General features: G+C 41.2%; 5 protein-coding genes across 6 annotated transcripts; 1 reads left to right on the plus strand and 4 right to left on the minus strand.

The window, feature by feature from the left end:
* On the plus strand, positions 1–2,404 carry LOC116196790 (translocon-associated protein subunit beta). The gene is made up of 6 exons (XM_031526691.1): positions 1–215; positions 913–1,011; positions 1,116–1,224; positions 1,320–1,391; positions 1,514–1,519; positions 2,006–2,404. Exons 1-6 carry the CDS (start codon positions 34–36, stop codon positions 2,123–2,125), a joined length of 588 nt encoding a protein of 195 aa, XP_031382551.1. The 5' UTR covers positions 1–33; the 3' UTR covers positions 2,126–2,404.
* Positions 2,405–2,958: 554 nt separating this feature from the next.
* On the minus strand, positions 2,959–4,792 carry LOC116196789 (GEM-like protein 5). Its single transcript, XM_031526690.1, has 3 exons — positions 3,948–4,792; positions 3,550–3,824; positions 2,959–3,435 (listed from the first exon to the last, which is right to left on the minus strand). The coding sequence occupies exons 1-3, from the start codon at positions 4,501–4,503 to the stop codon at positions 3,193–3,195; spliced, it is 1,074 nt and encodes a 357-aa protein (XP_031382550.1). The 5' UTR covers positions 4,504–4,792; the 3' UTR covers positions 2,959–3,192.
* Positions 4,793–7,619: 2,827 nt separating this feature from the next.
* On the minus strand, positions 7,620–9,301 carry LOC116195458 (clumping factor B-like). The gene has a single exon (XM_031524664.1). It carries the CDS (start codon positions 8,671–8,673, stop codon positions 8,032–8,034), a length of 642 nt encoding a protein of 213 aa, XP_031380524.1. The 5' UTR covers positions 8,674–9,301; the 3' UTR covers positions 7,620–8,031.
* A 259-nt stretch (positions 9,302–9,560) lies between these two features.
* On the minus strand, positions 9,561–12,550 carry LOC116195457 (mitochondrial phosphate carrier protein 3, mitochondrial-like). Its single transcript, XM_031524663.1, has 6 exons — positions 12,029–12,550; positions 11,000–11,361; positions 10,864–10,907; positions 10,274–10,488; positions 10,041–10,165; positions 9,561–9,960 (listed from the first exon to the last, which is right to left on the minus strand). The coding sequence occupies exons 1-6, from the start codon at positions 12,533–12,535 to the stop codon at positions 9,891–9,893; spliced, it is 1,323 nt and encodes a 440-aa protein (XP_031380523.1). The 5' UTR covers positions 12,536–12,550; the 3' UTR covers positions 9,561–9,890.
* Positions 12,496–15,044, minus strand: LOC116195456 (pentatricopeptide repeat-containing protein At3g26782, mitochondrial). 2 transcript variants are annotated; one of them, XM_031524662.1, is made up of 4 exons: positions 14,542–15,044; positions 13,920–14,409; positions 12,782–13,821; positions 12,496–12,637 (listed from the first exon to the last, which is right to left on the minus strand). In XM_031524662.1, coding segments are annotated over exons 1-4 (1,998 nt in total). In that variant the 5' UTR covers positions 15,009–15,044; the 3' UTR covers positions 12,496–12,636. The 2 variants fall into 2 exon arrangements, with proteins under 2 accessions (XP_031380522.1, XP_031380521.1); XM_031524661.1 differs by lacking the exon at positions 12,496–12,637 and having other exon boundaries at positions 12,646–13,821.
* Between the last annotated feature and the right edge of the window lie 6,405 nt (positions 15,045–21,449).

Here is a 21,449-nt window from a genome sequence, read left to right on the forward strand (position 1 = left end):
TTTTTCTGCATTTCTAAGCTCAGCTCACCGGCGATGGCGATTACGATCTTCAAGTCAGCGATCTCCGTGCTTTGTGCGCTGTTGCTCCTGTCTCCGGCCCTCGGGATCTCCGATGTTCCGTTCATCGTCGCCCACAAGAAGGCGTCCCTCAACCGGCTCAAGTCCGGCGTCGAGCGCGTCTCCGTCTCCATCGACATCTACAACCAAGGATCTGCGTGAGTGATGCTTAATTCCCTCTTCTTGAATTTTGAATCTTTCATATTCAGCCCTTTGGCGCCCATTTTGTTCTCTAGCGCTGTAGATCTAATTGCGCTCGTGCATGCAACTCATGTTAATGTGTTGATCTGCTGCATGTTCGATTGCACTTAGGTGTTTGTGCTTATGAAGTTTGATGCTTTCCGGTACTATTAGGTTGTTTGGGAATCAATACTGCTACATTTTCTGAGATTATAGGTGAATGTTATCGAGGCAACATGCAGGGAGAACATGATTTAGGGATTCCTGAATGTCTGGTCTTGCCACTTAGCTGTTCTCGTTTGCTTCTAACATTAGATGAAAGTTTAGATATTGGAAAGGGCTGGAATTTGGATTTCTTTGGCCTGTCATGAGGTGGATGCTCTGATGTAGCCATTTCCCAGATGATTCTAGTTCATGTTCATGATGAAAAAAAATGCATTCACCCCTCTAATTATTATTATTTTATTTTTTTAATTTAAGTTTTGTTCTTTATTAATTAGGGGTGTAAGAATTGCTCTCTTCTTGGATTGCTTTCTTATGATATATATGTAGAATTTGCTTATAATAACTTTGCTATTCTCTATGGTTTCATAGTGATCTTTGTATTGTTCTTCTCATTGCATTAGCATTTATCTTGTACTGTCTAAACCTTTTGTCTGAAAACTATATCTGCAGGACGGCGTATGATGTGACTGTTTCCGACGATAGTTGGTCTCACGACGCATTTGATATTGTCAGCGGAAACCTTTCTCAGTCATGGGAAAGACTTGATGCGTGAGTGCTCCCCATTCATCATTCTTTTCATTTCTTTACTTGGATTTCTTCCTTTTTCTCCTCGGAACACCATGAATTTAGGGAACGGAACTTGTGAATTGCAGTGGCGGCCTTCTGTCTCACTCTTTTGAGCTGGAGGCTAAAGAAAAGGGGATGTTTTTCGGGGCACCTGCAGTGATTACATTCCGTATCCCAACCAAGGCTGCTTCACAGGTTCGATTCTCAACTATAGTATCAATACTGTTGTTATTCCACTGTAAAGGAGTTGAGTTTTGATCTTCGACTAAAAAGAATTGCTTCGTCTCCAGGTGGCCTATTCTACTCCGATACTACCTCTTGATGTACTTGCAGATAGACCTCCGGAGAAGAAGTTTGAGTGGGTATGTGATTCATTTGCAGTTTTTGCTTGAACCAGTTCTCCTTATGCTACCTTTCTTGGAAATGACTTTTTCCTTTTTCCTCTTTTGCATGGGATTTTATCTCCGGGATCCGAACTTTAAAGGCTAAGGTATGAAATCTGCCAATCTTGCTCTTGTCCCACATCCTCTCTCTATATTTTATTTTCCATATGGGTGTGGAGAAATTTACTCATACGGAAGAAGATAGATGAACTTCTCTCCAGTTCCTAAACATTTTTTCTGCAATAAACTGCACATTGGAGTGGCTGGAGCTGGTAACAGAAAAATCAACATAAGTATATATATCTTTCTCTGAAGAGATATGAACTTTACATGAGTATATATGTCTTTCTCTGAAGAGACATGAACTTTGCACCGTTAATTTTGATGAATCATTAGACCATAAATATACAGATCTATCTGGGAATGATGCTTTACTGCTAAAGTGAAAATATGATGGAGTATGGTTTAGTTTTGGGCCTTAAATCTTGTTAATTTGTGGACTATGCTTTCCCCATGAGATTCCATTATCTGGCTGGAAGATCTACATTTGCCTTCTCTTTGACTGATCAGTTTCCCATTTCTCTCTGTTGCAGAAATTGCTGGCGAAGTATGGATCGCTGATTTCCGTGATCAGCATCATTGTTCTCTTCGTTTACTTGATCACTACCCCCTCAAAGTCCGGTGCTGCCAAAGGTAGCAAAAAGAAGCGCTAAGCCACCATGAAAGATAGTCAGTTCATCAGCGGTTCTGACGCATAGAACAAGGCTAGTCCTGCTGTTAGTGTCATGGTCTACTGAACTTTTGGTTGAGGTGGTTTTTAGTTAGTGCGAATGAACTGACCCATTCCTCGACCCAGCTTTATAGCATCAAACAGGATCTGATTCGAGTGAGAACTAATCTTACAATGTTGTGTCTTCATTGTATTTTTCATTATGAGGCTCATAAATTTTGGATTCGATAATTCATTTGTTGCTCGATGCTTTCTATTGTTCCCTTGCCCTCCTCTTAATTTCATCTGATAAGTTTCCCCGAGGAAGACCTTTCAACCAAGTCTTACCACCAGTACAAACTAATCCAGGACCTTCTCCCTTTCGTTATTACTTATTTCTTTGATGTCAAAGACCTCCTTCAAAGACTCTTTCTGCCCTTTGCTATCAACGAGCTAAGATATTAGACGAGAAATGATTGTTCCTTTGCTGGGGATGTGTCCTGAATCTGATTATCCGAGTTAGTGTCGAAGTGTTTTGCCAACACAATATCCTATCGTAGAAGTCATATGTTGATGTTGTAATCATTGAGCCGGGTGTTGATTGCCGGGTGTTGATGTTGTAATCATCGAGCCGGGTTGGGGTCTTACGGCCCTTCTGGTGTAACGGACTGACCGGGAAGGGGAATGGAGCGAATTTAGATTATGGTATATGTACTGTGTATAACTATTGATATGGATTTGGAACTGGACTCTGATTATTAACTGGGGAAGGTGCTTATTTCTTACTTTGTATGAGTATTTTGGAGACATCGACAGTTTTTGAGGAGATGTGTATAGCAATATGACGTGTATAGTAATCACAGCAAACCGGAAATTCTGAACAAAAATCTGCATAACGCAGTCAATGAAAGAGCATGAATATGAATCGCAAATGGCACTCAGAATAGCAAAGAATACATAGAACTGCCAAAAAGTACAGAGGAATGGCAAATACAGGGGAGAAGCTCTTCCTCAAAGATGAACTGCCAAAAAGTACAGAGGAATGGCAAATACAGGGGGAGAAGCTCTTCCTCAAAGATGAACCGCATCATTCGAGGGCTGCTCATGCGGGGGCGGCTGATAGACTGCGACCCCTGAAGCTACGAAGGCAGACACGCTCTCGGTTAAGTGTCGGCAAGCTTTGTCGTAGTTGACGAATCCCATGAACCAGAAATCGTGCCCCTCCAGTGTCACAATCTGAATGTACTTCTCTGATTGATTCTCCCTCATCACCACCGGGCTCACTGCTCCGATCTTCCCGAGCGGCACGAATACCTGTTCCATGAAATCAATTAATACATCAGTCTTATCTGTCGGAGCTGGTCTGACGAACTGTCGAGGAGCAGTACTGTTATATGCAGAACAGAGAAGTCAGTTCATATCTATTACCTTGTAGTAGCTCCAAGTCACCTGACCCGAGGGGGCAGTGAAGGACAAGGGGCGGTCACTGCAGAAGGCAGCGTGAATGTTCGACAGGTAAAGAGTTCCAGCGACAGGTCCGGTGGAGGTTGAGAGGTAGCAGGCGAAAGTCTTCCTCAGCGTCTCATTAGGGAAGGTACTGAAGGTCTGCTTGTAGAGCGACTCGAACCCACCTCCCGTGATCGCCTTCGCTCTCAGGTTCACCTTTGCCCAAGCCGCTCCGGACACAGACTGCCCAGTCTTCACTGATATAGGACATGCCAAAAACAAACATCCGTTTGTCAAAAGAAGCTGATCGTGGTACGGAAAGCATATGTATATTCAAAGAATGAAAATTGCTGGTTGTCGGAAAAACGTGTGTAACGTACAGTTGTGCCAGATATTAGATGCCATGGTCTCGGCCTTGTTGCTCCACGAGTTGAAGGTATGCAGTATGTTCTCCATCGGGCTGCTGCTGCCGGTGCTGGTTTGCCCAGAGGCAGGCCTCTCTATAGGGCTATACTGCAGGTAAGGATGGTGGTGTTGGTGGGCAACCTCCCCGGTGGCTCCCCACAGCGCCGCCTTCTTGTTGTCCGGATGGACAGTGGGAACCGCGGGACTTCCCATCACGCACGTCCCCCATTTCTCTTGTTCCGCTGGCGGCGGCGGAGGAGCCGAGGAGGAGGAGGATGACGGGATGGCGGTGGCAGTCACGGGAGGAGGGGATACGGTTTTTTCGGGGACCGGGATCTTCTCCTCGGGTTCTGGGGCACAGACAGGAGGGTAGAGATGGGGCTCCTGCTGCTGCTGGTGGAGGAAAGGGTTGGTCTCCTTCGGGTCGGGACGGGGAAGGTCTTCTCGGTGGAAGGGGTTCGTGTTGTCCTCGGCATTGGAAGGGGAATGGTGAGGCTGTTGCTGAGATGATTCTGAGGTGTTATGGTTCATCTTTTTCTGTGTCTTGGGAGTTCAATGAAAGAGGAAGATGATGATGATGAAGAAGTAGGGAGGAATTTGGATGGATTTTGAATGATGGAGTGGTTGGAGAGGGGATTTTATAAGACGATGGTGATGAAGTGGAAGTTGCCTAATAAAAATACTTAGGCAGGAAGGTTCCTTTAATTTTGACAAAATCTGATACCATATGCTTGCTTATGCCATTTCTTCATGGCTCGTGGAACTCACCAATCCAAATTTAATCTCGAATTCCGATCCAAGCAGTAGCACCCCTTCTCGATGACGCTCTTTTCGCATGCCATGGGATACGACCGTCATGCTAAATAAGGGAGACCTCATCCAATAGCGATGGAGTCTCAAATACCGTACCGTTCATATCCGGAGTAAATTTACGTGGATATTATTATTTGAGCCTGCAAAAAGTCCTTGCATTTTGTTGCGTTTCTAGAATGGGATGATGAGATCGTTTTAATTTTCTTTATTAGGATGCAGTTGATTGTTAACGTTTTGTTGACTTCTTTTTTCTTTTTCTTTTTTTTAAATAAGGAAGAATAGTAATTTGACAGAAAAAATTTTGGTCAGAGAAGCTCGTCGGCCAAAAACACACGCTGTTTCCTTAGCCGCGTGACGAAAACTTCTGCCTTATGGCTTAAGAGTTGGGAATTATTTCTCCTCCAGAAGGGATCCAAACATTGAGGAAATCTCGATTATACCACAGTAGATTGAGGTTCGTGTCACGAGTGATTCTTGTCTTGGCCGGATCAGATTCAAACCACTCAATCGATACAATTAAGTTGGAAACAAATCCATATTTCTTTCTTACAGTATCCGAAAGTCCAATGAAGTCCGATTAATTCATCGATGTTTGAGTAACTACTCTTAAAGAGCGAGTGGTTATTTTGCAACTCGACCTCAGTGAATTAACCTCCATACGAACAATCAATCCACGGACACACATACATGAGGGAAAAATTCACACACCTCTCCGTAGACATACATCTTGAGACAAAGCAGTTAAATGTTTCCGCAACAATCGAATATTTCTAGTCATATGCTCCGCGAACCAAATACGTGCAGGAAAGGCAAAATACGATACTAAGAGAGATCTGTCAACGTAATAAAATGGGTTAGCAGTTCCCTCAAAACTCTTCGGAAAGGCAAATTTCGAACTCCTTTGTTTCTTTCCTCCGCATGCATGCAGCATTGCAGCTATAGATGATCGAGAGAATGGAACTTATTACGAATTCAATTCCTCTGATATCAGTGAACGGACAACAAAGTACGTATCGACTTGAAAACATGCACGGCCGATATTCACGGTTGACTAATTTCCGCACTACCCAAAAGCCAATAGAATAAAAGAAAAATTGTGGACTGCGTTGAAGGATTTAGTATTACTGTAACATCAATTGACTATATATATATATATATATATGTATGTATGTATGTATATATGATCTTCTTTCTTTCTTCTTGTGAAACCGTGGAATGGTCTTAAATAAATTTGAATATCTCATGAATGCTATCTTATGTGTGTGTGCGCGTGTGTATAGTTTTGGAAATTAGGCAAACTATTGGGATCTAGACGGGCTAATTTTACGGATAGTCTAATTGAATATCGAATCTGCAACTTTTTGATTGTCCAGCAAAAACGCTGCGCTGCATATTTAATAGAGGGGCTAATTTAAGAAGTTTAACGAGGTAGTGAAGACTTGAAGTAGTTTGAAAGACACACTTTAGGTCAGAGAAGCCCGTCGACCGACAAATATTTCTGCGTTCTGGCTTATGAGTTGGGAATTCATCTCTCGGTATGAGATCCAAAGATGGATGAAATTTGATTGTACCGTATAGATTGAGGTTTGCGAGTGATTCCTTATTTAGATCCAATCTGATCCCGACCGCTCGATCCCTATAATCAAGTCGGCAAACCCATGTTTGTTTTATCATTGTCTGTTCATTCGTCCCCCTGTCATGAAGAGATTAACCTTTACGAAGAGTTCTTTACCACAGGCTCCTGAAGAGCAAGCGACATTATTCCGGAGCTCGATCTCAGCATTCCTAAGACAGAAAAACAGAGAGCTTTGTTCGATGAAGTCATCAGCATGATAATTATGACAAAATAATATATCTCACTGCCCCACTAGTTCACTGAAGTCGTAATTCACCTCGCAAAGTCACAGCTGAAACTAGAAACTACCACCAACAGAGACTCAGAGTGCATACGTGCCTGATAGTGTCTGCTAAGGAAGACTGTTTGATTCTGATATACCTATTGCAGGGTAAGTTGTGAACTTTGAACAGAAAACAAATGTATATCAGATAATGCAGATGAATCAATGGTCCAAGAAATCTGCTAGCCAAACGATTAGATTATCCAAAGGTCCAGTTCACATAGCAAAGCAAACCCTCTTAAACTTCCAGAAATACCTATAGCACTTAAAACAATAATAACACTGGGTAGCAAGTAAACCTTTGGAACGGTAGATTCAACCGAAGTTAGAACAAGAGCTAATCTCGAACTATTGTTTGAAGAAACAATCTGGATGAAAGAGCTCAGATCAGATAAATCCAAAACCCCTCTTTCATATTCAACTTAAAAGAAGCATAAACCTTGTTCTATGAAATGCCCCATTTCTCAGAAAAGAACTCCCAAGGGGTATCGAGAATTTTCTATAAGTGGATGGTTTTCATTAATCGTGATTAGTCTCTCAAGGTCTACCAAGATCACACTCGTACCATTTACCAAACCATTAACTAGTAGGATCATTTGCAGTAAAAACAAATGAAGGCAAGCAATATGGAGCAAGAACTTATGAGAAGTTCTCTAACCATCAGACCACCTCAAGCAACCGTATCACAAACTTTAAGCTTCGAAGGATAACCACAGCCAGCTGATCCTCAACAACGTACTAACTTTCTGAGCATATCTTGAACTATCATCAAATGCAGTTCATACGCACGCAACCACAGAAGTCTCAGGCACTCAACTCAGCCAGCTGGAGTCAAACCACCACAAGAACGATACGCTCATAATGGCTCCCAACTACACAGAACTCTCAAATGGCGAATGCCACAAACAATTCAACAGTTCAAACCTGTAACTAAGGAAAAGAACTATCCCATTTCCAAACAATACGCAGTATTCTTTAGAGTTGTTTTTTCTACTCCGAAATCAATAATGCACTAGCATGAAACAATTCTTGCCACACGTTTCAACCGCAGAGTTGTTCTTTCCTTTTGAACATCCAAGATAAAGATAAAAGGGAAAACCTTTGCAGATCAAATTTCAGCTAGAGTATTTCTGATAGTACAGTTGATACAGGGGGAATATCAATGTCATGCCACAACGTTAACCATCGACAGAGCAGAGCTCGCTACTGAATGCGGATAATCGCCCAAGAATTCATCAAGATCTCAGCTAATTCGATCTACACATCCCTCCACTTCATCAGTTGAGCGAACTAAAACTCCAAAACAAATGCCTAACACGAACCGAGCTCTGCACTAACCTCACTGGAATCAAGCTTTGCTGCCGTCGTTGCCCCTGTCAGTTTTCCCTCGATCGCCGGCGATGACGACTCCGGACTGAGCTCTTTTCCGGCGAGTCCTCGAAGGCAAGATGTTGTCCAAATCAACCTCCGCTAGAGGATCCTCCGCCCAATCACTGTCGCTCCCAGACTGCACATCACTGTCACTATCGCTAGGATCATCGTCATCACTGTCGTCACTATCACTGCCGCCGTCGTCGTCTTCGTCCACGATCAGTTTCCCCTTCCCCTTGTCATCCTTAAGGATGCCTTTCCCCTTCACATCCACCATTCTTTGCTGTCCATCCTCCTCGCCATCCTCTTCATCGTCGTAATCCTCGTCATCCTCCTCATCGTCTTCATCAATCTCGCAGTCCTGCACCGCTTCCTTTTCTCCCCCGTCAAGATCAGCTCCGGATCTACCAGAAGCATCGGGGACCTCGGCCCTGCCGGCGGCATTCTCTTCGGCCTGGACGGTTTCGGCTCCGCTGTCGGCGTGAGAGACGCCGTTGATCGCGTCGACCGACTTGGGAGTCTTGGCCGGGGGAGCCTCGTCGGGGTTGGAGCAGGTGAGATCCGGTTTTCGCTTAGCAGGCAATGAGAGCTCTTCTTCCTCGCTTCGGGTCTTTGCCATGAGCGACTGCTAGCTCACGGCTTTCTAGGGTTTTGGTGGATTTTCAGGCGGGAGAGAGAGAGAGAGAGAGAGAGAGAGAGAGAGTAGGGAGAGATATATTATCTGATTATGACTATATATACGAAGCTGTCAGCTCTTCTCGTCTCTTTATATACATTGTTATTCAGAGACCACCGCGACGGATCCACGCCGTTTGGCGCTTTAAATTTAGTTTTCTTCCTCCGTTCTTTTATTTGGCACCCGCCGAGGCTCTTACTGGGGGGGATCAATGATCATTCCTATCCCGGGAAATTATTCGGTATCGTACCCGCGCGCACGTTCTTTCCTGCCGTTTATTCCCCACGAGAAGTTCTCCGATGCCATACCTCCGCAAATTCTTTCCCGCCATTCTTGTTTTCTCTTTTATGTTGTTGGGTCGTCTCAAGAAGAGAGAAAGTAGGTGAAACAAGCAGGAATATGCCATCCCCAATGGCTGCATGTTGGGGTCCTTTTTCTGTAAAGCATTCCTGTCCTTAAAACTTATTACTTTAAATTAAAATTCTTTCCAAATTTGGGAAAAAGAAAAATGGAAAGCTATCGTGATTAGAAAAGCCCGATTGAAGTAGGATCTGGGAAGTTGTTAGATACTGAATTGACGAAAATATATAACAGAATCTAATTTTAATTTAGAGACACACTTTACTATTTGGTTTGCAAGCGGGAGATGAAGAGAGTCATTAATATCTTTGTTATCAACGAATGTAAATTCAGAAACGATTCTTCTACGGCAAAAGTGGAAAGTTCCACAAAACCTCAAATGATCTATGGTTAAGAAGGGTCACCAAGCTGTAATACAATGAAAGCGCTGCCAATTCCACCTGATACCGGAAAATGGTAAGAAACTATTGAAGATACCGAAGATACCGAGCAAAGTTCCATAAAAGGGCAGACGTTTCAAAATCATTATCAACCGAACAACGATTCGTTATTTTTCTTCTTATGGGGTTAAGTTAATCATACTAAACTTCCAGTGTGAACTCCTCATATGGCCTAAACTACAAAAAAGGATCTCAGCAAGGTTAACCACCTCCAACTAGAAAATGATCAAGCCACCTCCGGCACAATTAAAGGAAGGTCCTAAATTTCAAAGAATTAACAGCCCTGATACAGCTTCAGTATCCGCATTACTATTCAATCTCCAACTCCCTGCAATCGTTCAATTCTCCATGACTCCTATTTTAAGCCTTGGCAAGTTCAGCAGCACTTGCCACGGGAGCAGGAGTAGGAGAAACACCACCCGTCGTGGGCCTAAAATGAGAGAGAAACCAATTCAATTTAACCAAACAAATCAAGACATACACAAGATGGGGAAAGTATTGAGAACTTACAGTCCCACAAAAACTTTGAATGCATCGTATATGCCCCACTGGGCTCCGGTAAGAGTTCCGATCATGACGATACGGAGAGGAAGCCCACGGGTGAAGAGTCCCAACAAACCGAGCTTCTTCACAGCCTGAGCAGGAGAGTAAATTGGACATTAGGAGTTTGACAAGCTATAGATGGGGTGCACTTGACAAAGAGAGAGAGAGAGAGAAAATCTTATGTTATCAAGAGTACTCACATCACCAACTGTAGCCCCCTTAGCATTGTTGAGGAATGAGACAAGGTTGTCAGCTGGGTGAGACACAATAGCGCAGAAGACTCCAGCCACATATCCACCAGCAAAACTCACACCAAGCTGCAGAGGTTTGCTGCACTGATCCTTCGGTGTAGGGATTGCATGCTTGTAGATTAGTTCCACAATGGTTTCGAATGAAGCAAACTTCATCATAGTATCTGCAGTAAAAACATAAAATTCTCTTCATTGATCACAAGTGAGAGACCACCGAAATATCAAAGAGACCTAGACACAAACAAATATAGATCTAGAAATCTACAACTATCTTAACATCAAAGGGACTGGTCACCACTAACTTAGAAGTATAAAATTCCTGTTGCCATTTCAATTATTTTAGTGACTACTGAGATAGTAAAAATCTCTACATAACAGCAGCAAAATGTGAGCTCGGAAGATTCATAATGTTGCATGAGACACTGAAATGAATCCATTTCACTATAGTTGCAGATCTAGTCCATATGAAAATACTCAATTCCCTGGATGAACAAATTTTGTGAGCATTAACAGATATATGATTGAATGTCTTAACTTACAAGGAATTTGACGACCCCAGAGGGGAACAATGCCCTTGTACAGCCTGCAAAGAGTTTCTGAAGTAAGAATCAAGTTCAAACAAAATACTATTCTCACTCGAATGCAAAAGTGCACGAGAAATGATTCTAGGCATACCCAAGAGCACCTTCGGATCTTATAAACTTGGGAAACCCATCTGCCATACCCCTTGCAAAACCAGGCTGTGTCTGCACACGGACCTTCACAGCCTCAAAAGGGCAAAGGGCGATGTCAGCAATCACCTCAGCAGATGCAGAGCCAGCAAGGTAAATCAAAGTCTTGTACTTCAAAGCATACTCTGGACCAGCAATGTCAGAGTAGTACTTCTTGAAGAATTCGTAGAATCCAAACTTGCAAGCGCCTTGGGCACTATAACCAAGGAGAGTGGGCACCCATCCCCTGAAGAAGCCTCTTATTCCCTGCTCCTTCAGCAAGACTCCAAAACCAGATGAGATGCTCTTGTATTTTGCAGGATCAATCTGAAAAATCACAGATCATAGGGTTCAATTACAGGTTCTGTGGTATAACGACATCAGCAGATAACATTCTAATGAACTGTCAGTGACGGACCCACAATAGAAAAAGGAAAAAAAAAATTTACAGCCGTTCCAACTAACCCAACTCCTATGATTATTGCTATCATGAAGAAAAATATACTAATATACAGCAGGCAGAAATCAGTGCTGAAGCCCGCTAAATAAGGATCATGAATACTCTTCTATTCTATGCAGAAATCTATTCCGTCAAATGTTTATAATCCTTTTATTCATACATTATTTCATTGGCTATGGCTAAAATATTACCAATATATTGAGGACGAGTAGTCAAAAGTGAAAAATTCAGGAAGTATTCTCTCGTTCTTGATGCAGTAATCTCAACTCTAATCCAAAACTGAGAACCAGTCAATGAGCGATAACTAACCAACAAGATTGTCCGATGTTCAGCATATTCTCTAACCAGGCACACAAATCTCCCGTCCAAGATTCAGGGAATAAAATCAACCGTAAGCACAGTACGTATACTATTGATGGCAACCGTGGATCTACACTCCGATAAAAAACCTAGCAGCAGCGGCGGCGACAACATCTAACCAGACTACAGGCTCCAGTCCACAAAGAATGCAAAGAAATGACAGATCTACGTCACCTGCATGTTGCACTTGACGAGGTCGAGAGGAGTGACGGCCATGTGAGTGAGACCGCAGCTGAGGATACCTCCAGCAGTACAGGCAGCGTAGAACTCCGGCGAGTACATCTCGATCTTCTTCTTGGCCGGCTCGTTCGGGGACGGAACCACGAAGCTCTTCTGGACCGGATAGGGCACCGAATCACGACTCGAGGCCGCCGGCTCGGAGGACGGGGCGAGTAGCTTCTCCAGAGCCACAGTCCTGCTGGTGGAGGAGGTGTACAGGAAGCTAGGGATCAGCGACCCCCGCGGGGTGTCCGGGAGCGCCATGGCAGTAGCTGGAAGACGGCGACAGCGAGCGAGCTGCGAGCAGGAAGATGGAAGCGCGAGGGTTTCTTCGCACTTCGCAGAGTCCCCAATCGGTCGACGCCAAGCTGTGCTGCTGAGGTTCGAAGAGAGGGAAGTAGGAGTGTGACAACGGCTTCCCTTTATTGGACAGCGCTCCTCGCGATGCGTGGCGGCCGCCATCAATTTACCATCATATCCCTGTTCTTTCGCTGATTTACAGTCTTGCCCCAAATGTCATGAGATCTTTATCATGACAGAAAAATATTTAAAAAATGAATTTATCTGCCAAAAAAAAGAAAAACAAATTTTTAATTCTACACTGTAATTAATTACACATGTTATGAAGATATGAATACAAAATTTGCAAAAAAATAACTCTTGAGACAGAAATTTGAGAACAAAATCTATGACATTAATCTCGATCACCAGTAATCTCCGCACGAGCACGACCCGTCCTTGAAGTGGTGGAACCGCTTCGAATCCCTGACCACGATCTCCCGGTCAGCTATCCTAGACATCAGCTTGATGACCGTGTGACAGTCTGTGCAGACCCTGAGGTTCTTGATAACTTGGACAGTGGTGCCTGGACTGGAGTTCATGATCCCGAAGGCAACTGCAAGCTTCTCGCTGTGGATTCGGAGGAACATCTCCTTCTCTTCCCCTTCGACATCATGGGAGTCCGAGGAAGTGTTCGGGACATGGCCAGCCTCTTGGAGTCTCACAGAGATCTCCTCAAGGAACTGGTAGACTTTCTCGTGCTGAGGATGCTCCCTGTCCCCAACTAGGAACATGTGGACCTGACCTCTGAGCTCGACCAGACTGAACCCTGGAGTCTTCACCAGCCCTCGGCTCTTCATGATCCCCCTGACCCTGTCTATGTCTTCCCACCGTTCAGCATCAGCATATATGTTGCAGAGCAACACGTAGTATCCGCAATTGTCTGGGTCCAGCTCGAACAACTTTCTCGCCGAAACCTCCCCGAGCTCTACATTCTTGTGGACCCTACAGGCCCCAAGGAGGGACCCCCAGATCACGAAATCAGGCTCCATCTTCATCCCCTGGATCAGGTCGTAAGCCCGCTGAAGATGCCCCGCTCGCCCAAGGAGGTCCACAATGCAACCGTAATGCTCAATCCCAGGCTCAATACCATACTCATGCAGCATTGAGTTGAACCAGTGCCAGCCCTCATCAAGGAGGCCTGAGTGGCTACAGGCGTTTAAGACTGACACGAAGGTGACGTAATTAGGCCTCACTCGGGCCTTTATCATGTCGTAGAAGACTTCCAGGGCTTTTCTGGCCTGTCCATGCATTCCGTAGCCCCTGATTAGGGCAGTCCATGTTGTGACGTTCCTCTGTTTTATACGCACAAATGCTTTCCTCGCCTTCTCGACTCTCCCGCACTTGCAATACATGTCAACAACGGAGGTGCCAACATAGACATCCCCCTCAAGGTTCATCTTTATGGCCTACGCATTTCAGAAAATCAGGTTCAAGCATTCGGTCTTGTTCGAAAAAAACTATGGTGAGAACAAATTTCTCCTTAAACATGAGAAAAGGGGATTACCTGATCATGTATGCACTTCCCTGCACGCAGAGCCCCCAGATGAGCACAAGCAAACAGCGCAGTAGAGAGCGTCACCTCATTAAATTTGACACTTCTCTCCTTCACCATTTTCGCAAACACTTCCAATGCCTCCATCGCCATTCCACCCTGCGCATAGACAGCAATCATCGAGTTCCAAGAAACAGAATCCCTCTCACCCATCTCATCAAACACCTCCCTTGACTTCCCAACCTCCCTGCACTTTGCATATGCATCAATCAGACCGTTCCTGACTCCCGAATAAGACCCGAACCCCTTCTTCAGAACGATGCTGTGGAGGCCCTCAGTGGTATGTCTCTTGGCAGCATGAGAACATGCTGATAATGCAGACGACATGGCTATCGAGTCGACGAGAACCTCCCCATTGTCTGACCTCCCGATCTCTCTCTCTTCGACCAAAAGGTCCTTGAAAACTGATAAAGCTTCGAGCCAGTTACCATTTTGGATGTAGCTGTTTAAACATTCATGTATGGAAGGTGTAAATTGAATTGCTCCAAAGTAATCAAAACACAAACTTTCGGAAGAAACGTCCAAATACTAATGCACAAATTCCAGAAATGCATGGAATGCACTGTGACAATACCCAGTCATCATCGACGTCCAGGAAACGACATTTCTGCGGGGCATTTCGTCAAACAGCAACCTGGCGTCCGTCAGCTCCCCGCATTTTGAGTACATATCGATCAGGGCGGACGAGACGAAGAGGTCCGACTCGTACCCGAACACCACGGCCTGCTGGTGGGCCTGCCGGCCGGAGCTGAGGTCGAGGAGGGCAGAGCAGGACTTGATGGCGCAGGGGAAGGAGGAGCGGTTCGGGGAGACGGAGAGCCTTCGCATAGAAGCGAAGGCCCCGAGAGCCTCGGCCGAGTCGCCGGAGCGGGCCAGCTCGGCGATGACAGAGTTCCAGGAGCCGACATTGGTCCGGTCGACGTACTTATCGAACCACGGGGCGAGGTTGGGCGAGGAGTTGGTTATGGCTATGGAGGGCGGGGCTTTGTCGGGAGTTGGCGCCAAAGACAGCAACGGCTTCGCTCGCGCCGCGGTCTTCATTCATTTGGGCTGGGCAGGTACGGTTTGGTCTAGAGAAATGGGTTCCTTCCCGGGATATAAGGGACCGCCATGAACCCGGTCCGGCCCAAATAGGAACAACGAAGCAAATTACGCGGGTTAAAACCGAATACTTCGTAAACTGGGCAAGCGATAATTAATTTCAGTTAATAACCGTTGTAATATTGAGGGGGGGAAAAAAACGAAGGGGATCTGACCAGTGTTGTAATCAGGATAAGCAAAATTTTACCATGGAATCAGTATTCATCAATAATTTATTTTTTATAAGAGAAGCCAATAAACCTAGTACAATGAAATTGAAATTCTAGTAGTTAATAAAGTCATACAAGTAGTTTTACCATTAGTAATTATTGGTACTTGGTCTAGCTTGATTAAAACATACTTTTCATGTGAAACCAAGGTTTTCTACGATTTTATTTTATTGGTGAATTTCCATTCCATTAATGAAACTTTTGGTAACAGTGGGATTTATTGTCAAAACGATAAGGCAACTTTTTTTCTATTCAAAATGTTTTCGGTTCAAGAGATTTTTCGGTAATTCTATCTCGTTACGTAATTTGAGGAAGTACCGATAAAATTTCAATACACTAAATAATGAATATTGATCAATTGATTAATTGTGATAAATATTTTTAATTGAAACAATCTTACCGGTTCTTCTTTGTCACATATTTGTGAGGTAGAGGTTCGCCTTCCCTGTGATTGGTAAGAAAGTGTGGCATGTCACAAACAAATAAAACTCTATGTCCATTGTCACTGGGTTGTCCCTCCCCTATTCATTAAGAAAAGTACAATTGTATCCCAATGCAATTGACTTACAACCTCAGTCTATTTCGGGATCTTCTGTCATGATGATAGCAAATGATATATATGATCATTCTCTCGAAGATATTGACAACCTAGGGCCAGTCCCCAAAACCTTAACGATCGATGAAGTGACGAGGGACACATGCTGCGATTTATTACATTTTGCATTCGGATTAATTTTGCTAGGTCTGGGATTGCATTTTTCAGGCCAATGAGGAAGATCAAGTTCTTACCTTAACAAATAGAAATGGCATTGCAGTTGAAAAAACTTCATTGGTGTCTTGGTTGCTTTTGTTAATTCTATACTATGTAATGTTCTTGGATTACTTATTCGGCGTTCTCATAATTGGTATTTATTTGGTAGTTCTTTAGATTCATTTTGTGTTACAAAATGGTTCGACTCTTTGTAGCTGTCTTACGAACTTTTTTGCGACGTGACCAAAACTTGGAAGCTAGTTACCCAACAACCAAGTACGTCTGGTCCGACTAATTTCAATGGCCACGCGTGAAATAAGTATCAATTTATCCAGCCATGGTCTCTGTAAAAGCAGATGAAGTCAATCCAAAGTCACACTAAGGAGATTAAAGATTAATCCATTCCTTGATCTCCCAATTTATGGGGAGAAAAACCACAACTAAACTTTTCAATACATATAGTAGCCTATAGTTCGATCTTTCAACTCCAAGCAACAAACATTCGGGTCATGCTATATATGATACCCCGACAGAACTAGGTTCGAGCAATATGAACTATTTAGTTAAGTCGCCGTCTCGTTAGTTGCCAGAAAAAGAAAATCTCCGTGTGGTTGGAGCTGTCGATTTTCATATGCCCATTACTATCCAAGAACAAAAGCGCGTATTCGCCTTCTTTAATGGTGCCATGAAGAATGGCATCAGCCAGCTGATCTTCGACTTGCCTCTTGATGGCCCTTTGCAGTGCCCTGGCTCCATAGCTCTGGTGGAACCCTACCCTGATCAGGGCTTCTTCTACTTCCCTAGAGACCTTCAGGTACATACCCTTCTCCTGGAGCCTCCCCTTGACTTCCCCAAGCATGATCTCCAAGATGCTCCTCGTGTCTGAAGTCCACCGTCCGACCAGCATTGTCAGTCATCCTACCGTCGGATTTTCATTTTTAATCTGAACCATTTATATTTAATAAACGTAAAAATATTAAATGTCAATCCTTTATCAATTATTTATTTATGATGGCTGTTCCAATTCTTTGTAATATTTTTGATTTTCCGGGCCAAACCCATAGCCTAGGTTGCCGGAGCTCTGAGATATCCGACAATCTCGGACAGATGTGGCGGTCGATATGGGATACCATCCACCAACCCCGGCAACCATGACTTATAATCTTATAAGGAAAAACAAGAAAAACATATAATTTATTGAAAAGTAAAGACTCGAAAGGATTGATTTTTTTTCCGTATAGTCTAATGTTAATTAATGGCTGAAATTTAATTCCACCAGTCTAATAGCTTATACTTATTTGGCAAAAAAAAAAGTTTATATTTCACGTACTACCATAGTACAATATTCATGTAATTAATTACAACTCACCAACTTTCCTTTTAAATTTTATCATGTTATTAATTTATTTTTTCAATTACTACTCACCAACTTTCCTTTTAAATTTTATTTGATGAGTTAAAGGGATATTATGAATATTATTTGTAAACCATTCGTGTCATTTTACCGTTCTTGAAAGCAAATAGAAGGGTGATAGATTTATCCATCTTGAAAGCGGCCAAGAATGATTAATACAGAAAAGATTACCTACCTTGAAAGTGGTCAGAATTAATAACCTGTCATATGTGAGAGCGGAGAGGTTATAAGATTTAATTTTATCACACTAACTTTTCTGGAATCAAAAAAATAAAAAAAAAATATCAGACTTATATTTTCTAAAATTTATGTAAAACTAAATCCAACGATAATATCTATAAAAATATAATTATCTGAAAAATCTTATTAGCAAACGTGTGAGAGAGGATTTGTACTACGATGGTACATTGACAAATTCTACTATGATAATACTCAAAATATGAATCGTCGGGTTTTCATTTTAATCTCAACCACTCATTTTTATTAATCATAGGAATATTTAAACCTGATGTGAAAGGTGCAGGAGGTGGACGGGCAAATTTTTTGCATTGTTGGGAGAGTGTGTCTTCGAGGCCATCTTTGTTTTACAACAGAAAAGAGTTAATATTAATAAAACCCTTCAGGAGTAGAGGGACAAGAATAAAAAAACATAGACTTGAAAGGATTAAAAAAAATATTTTTCATATATAACAATAATTAATGGTTGAGATTTAACTCTGCCAGTCTAATGGCTTGTATTTTACAATTTTTACGTATTACCACAGTACAATATTCAATCTAGAATTGTAGAATTTTCATTTTAATTAATTAATTAATTAATTATATTAATTACCCACTAACTTTCCTTTTAAATTTTATTTGATAAGTCAAAGGGATCTTATGGATGGAAACTATTTGTAAATTATTCACATTTTACAATAAACTGACCTGTTTGTACTATATATTGAAGTAACGCAAGGTAATACATGGGAAATGCTTACAGTAGGAGGGGGGGAAGAAATCCCAATTAAGTGCATCCCAAATTCTTGCCCATGAGCTAGAAGGGTGATTTTTATCAAAAATTACCTTTCGTGAAAGCAAATAGGAGGATGATAAAATTACCTATTTTGAAAGCGGCCAAGGATTATTCATACAAAAAAAATACCTATTTTGAAAGTGGCCAAGGATGATCCATACAGAAAAATTACCTATCTTGAAAGCGGCTAGAATTAATAAACCTATGATATATGAGAGTGATTATAAGATTTAATTTTATCATACTAACTTTTCTAGAACCAACAAAATTTATACAAAAAAAGAAGAAGAATATCATACTTATATTTTCTAAAAATTATGTAATACTAATTTACCAAAAATATCAATAAAAATATAATTAACAAAAAAAACTCTTATAAACAAACGTGTGAAAGAGGACTTCTTTAATTGATGAGTTCAAGAATTATTAATGTTATGTGTGGTTAGAAAACACCGAACAAATGATTGAGTTGTACGTCATTATTGAATTTACCAAATAAGCCATGACATCTGGTCTAGGTACTAAAATTCGAAAAAAATTTGTGGCTTAGCTCAATTAACTATAGAACAATTAATTTCATAAATTTGACACCTTGAAACTTTTATATAAGGTACAACATATCAGTAAAAGGCCATTTGTAGAAAGTGGTGATATAAAATTACCAAAATAATATGATGAAATCAAGAGATTCATTTTCAAGTTATATATGTGTGTGTGTGTGTGTGTGTGTGTGTATATATAAGGTCTAAAGGAGCTAGAGACCTGCCCATGTATATGATTTTTTCACTCATTTTCTTTACATAGATTTTAGATTTGTTTCAACCATTTGTTCCTAGATACAAGTTTTTTTTTAACTCCTCTTGTGTTCTTGTAAAGCCATTCTCTTCCTCTCTTTGCTTGATATCTCTACGATGATGGGATCTATGGGAATAAATAATTTATTCTCCGAGCTTGACGAATTTATCTGTATGTTAGACATGGGGATAATAGACTTTCAAGAAAGTTTAATTTCATGGACTACAAATGAGAACGTAAAATTGCCAAGAGAAGAAAATAACTTTGAGGGTGGGGATGGGTTCATAAATTTTCCGGATCAGCAAAACTCCCAAAGCTTAGAAAATGGAGAAATTGAGGATTTGAGTTCATGTCCAAAACCGACTGACCATACTACACCCTTGATGCAACAAACGGGATTAGCCTATGATTACGATTCGAATGTGAACCTCGGCGACATTGCTGAAGATGAGAAACTACGACTGGAGAAGAAGAGGAATCATCAAGATGACCCTATAATTTCTGTACATGAGAATCAGAAGAAGAAGAAGAAGAAGAAGTTGAATGATGACCTTTACTTCCTTCAATCTGATGTGCCAAAAATCAACAAGGTAAATTTATAACTTAGTATATGTTTATTTTTCTTTTTTGTCCTTCTCACAATTGTCTTCCTATGAACTAGTAATTAGATTAATTGGTTTATCATCAGTTAGACATACAATGCAACTTAATTATGAAACACATATTATTACTTCATGGAGTCTAATATGGTTGGTATATACATTTACGTACGATTTAAATTGAGCTGTTGTATTTGCTAAATATTTGAAGACATATTACATATACGTATGTGTCCGTGCGTTTATATATGTCTCTAAAATATAGTTTTGGCAGGTGGATGAGGAAGCTTCTCTGACCGGTTTTGCGGCTGATTACATAAGAGAGCTCGAAGGTATCATCGATTTTCTGGAGAAGGAGGAGGAGGAGGAACAGGAGGTGTTGTCTCCTGATTTATTGAATATGGTGATGGCCGACCTTGCTACTGCTCTTGAAGGATAATGTCCTGATCAATTTAGTTACGGGATGCATGCATGAATTTATTATATTTTGCATTCCAATAAAATCTCCTAGGCTTAAGAGGGTACATCTCACGCCCTCACCTGATAATCAAGAGGTTCGATATGCGATACTCTAGATAGAATATCCGTATCTCTTTATTAATTATTAAGATTTCTACTTTGTTATACTAGATCTATAATAGCATTGTAACCGAAAGAACAGCTCAATTTTTAATCGAACATATTAGCATTTAACTAAAATAATAGTTTATTAACTATTCGTGCTAATTAGCTTTTATCCTCCATAGATATATGCAGCATAGTTGAATTTTAATTTTAAATTTTGAGTTATTTTCAGCTATTGTTGGTCATGCATTTGTAAATAATCTAATGTATATATAAATTTACTAATCCTACTTTTTTTTTTGAACCAACAAAATGTACACCATACAAAGAATAATTTCAACCCCATATGAAAGCCTATCAAATTGATATTTTTTAAAATATTCTATATAAATATAATTACGTACAAAAAGAAATAAAATTTCTCACCCGGAAAGGTGTGGAAGAGGACTTTGTTATCGTAGGTTCAGCAATTTTTAATGTGATTCATCGTTAGAAAGCACCCCACAAATGATTAAGAATTGTTGAATTTATGTCGGTTAATGGAGTTAATGTGCCATGACGTCATTACAGAATTTTCGGTCTATATAATGACAATTGAAAATGTAATTCTAGCTTAGCACATCTCAAATTATACATGGGTACAAACAATTTTAACTTTCTAACTTAAAAAAATTTCAAAATTTTGAAACTTCCGATTAAGGTATTATTTCAATAGTCTAAACCTACTGATAAATATTTCAATATTAATAAAATAGTCAAGCAATCCATTTTCATAATCATATTTTGTTGTCCAAATACAACATCAAAAGTACTAAAGTAGCTGGGATTTTCATATACAAGATATTTCCTCACATTTTCTTTACATCACAATTTTATCTCGACCACTTGTTCTCTCATATAAATTTTTTTTTTTGACTCCTCTCGTATTCCTATATAGGCATTTTCTCCATCTCTTTTACCACTCCACGAGTAATGGGATCTTTGGGTGAAAAAGATATGTTGTTCGAGTCTTACAACATAATTGGGTGTTAGAC

This window comes from Punica granatum, chromosome 2, assembly GCF_007655135.1.
Source record: "Punica granatum isolate Tunisia-2019 chromosome 2, ASM765513v2, whole genome shotgun sequence".
NCBI classification, from domain to species: Eukaryota; Viridiplantae; Streptophyta; class Magnoliopsida; order Myrtales; family Lythraceae; genus Punica; species Punica granatum.

What these genes read in the sequence shown, in the direction of transcription:
- LOC116196790 (XM_031526691.1), top strand. Translation starts at nt 34, where the DNA reads ATGGCGATTACGATCTTCAAGTCAGCGATCTCCGTGCTTTGTGCGCTG. An exon ending in ATCTACAACCAAGGATCTGC is followed by an intron (nt 216 to 912) that starts GTGAGTGATGCT and finishes CTATATCTGCAG; the next exon opens with GACGGCGTATGATGTGACTG. An exon ending in CAACCAAGGCTGCTTCACAG is followed by an intron (nt 1,225 to 1,319) that starts GTTCGATTCTCA and finishes CTTCGTCTCCAG; the next exon opens with GTGGCCTATTCTACTCCGAT.
- LOC116196789 (XM_031526690.1), bottom strand. Translation starts at nt 4,503, where the DNA reads ATGAACCATAACACCTCAGAATCATCTCAGCAACAGCCTCACCATTCC. An exon ending in ATCTAATATCTGGCACAACT is followed by an intron (nt 3,825 to 3,947) that starts GTACGTTACACA and finishes GTCCTATATCAG; the next exon opens with TGAAGACTGGGCAGTCTGTG. An exon ending in TGACTTGGAGCTACTACAAG is followed by an intron (nt 3,436 to 3,549) that starts GTAATAGATATG and finishes TTCATGGAACAG; the next exon opens with GTATTCGTGCCGCTCGGGAA.
- LOC116195458 (XM_031524664.1), bottom strand. Translation starts at nt 8,673, where the DNA reads ATGGCAAAGACCCGAAGCGAGGAAGAAGAGCTCTCATTGCCTGCTAAG.
- LOC116195457 (XM_031524663.1), bottom strand. Translation starts at nt 12,535, where the DNA reads ATGGCGGCCGCCACGCATCGCGAGGAGCGCTGTCCAATAAAGGGAAGC. An exon ending in AGATCCGAAGGTGCTCTTGG is followed by an intron (nt 10,908 to 10,999) that starts GTATGCCTAGAA and finishes AACTCTTTGCAG; the next exon opens with GCTGTACAAGGGCATTGTTC. An exon ending in CTGGGGTCGTCAAATTCCTT is followed by an intron (nt 10,489 to 10,863) that starts GTAAGTTAAGAC and finishes TTTTTACTGCAG; the next exon opens with ATACTATGATGAAGTTTGCT.
- LOC116195456 (XM_031524661.1), bottom strand. Translation starts at nt 15,008, where the DNA reads ATGAAGACCGCGGCGCGAGCGAAGCCGTTGCTGTCTTTGGCGCCAACT. An exon ending in TGGACGTCGATGATGACTGG is followed by an intron (nt 14,410 to 14,541) that starts GTATTGTCACAG and finishes ATGTTTAAACAG; the next exon opens with CTACATCCAAAATGGTAACT. An exon ending in GGAAGTGCATACATGATCAG is followed by an intron (nt 13,822 to 13,919) that starts GTAATCCCCTTT and finishes TGAAATGCGTAG; the next exon opens with GCCATAAAGATGAACCTTGA.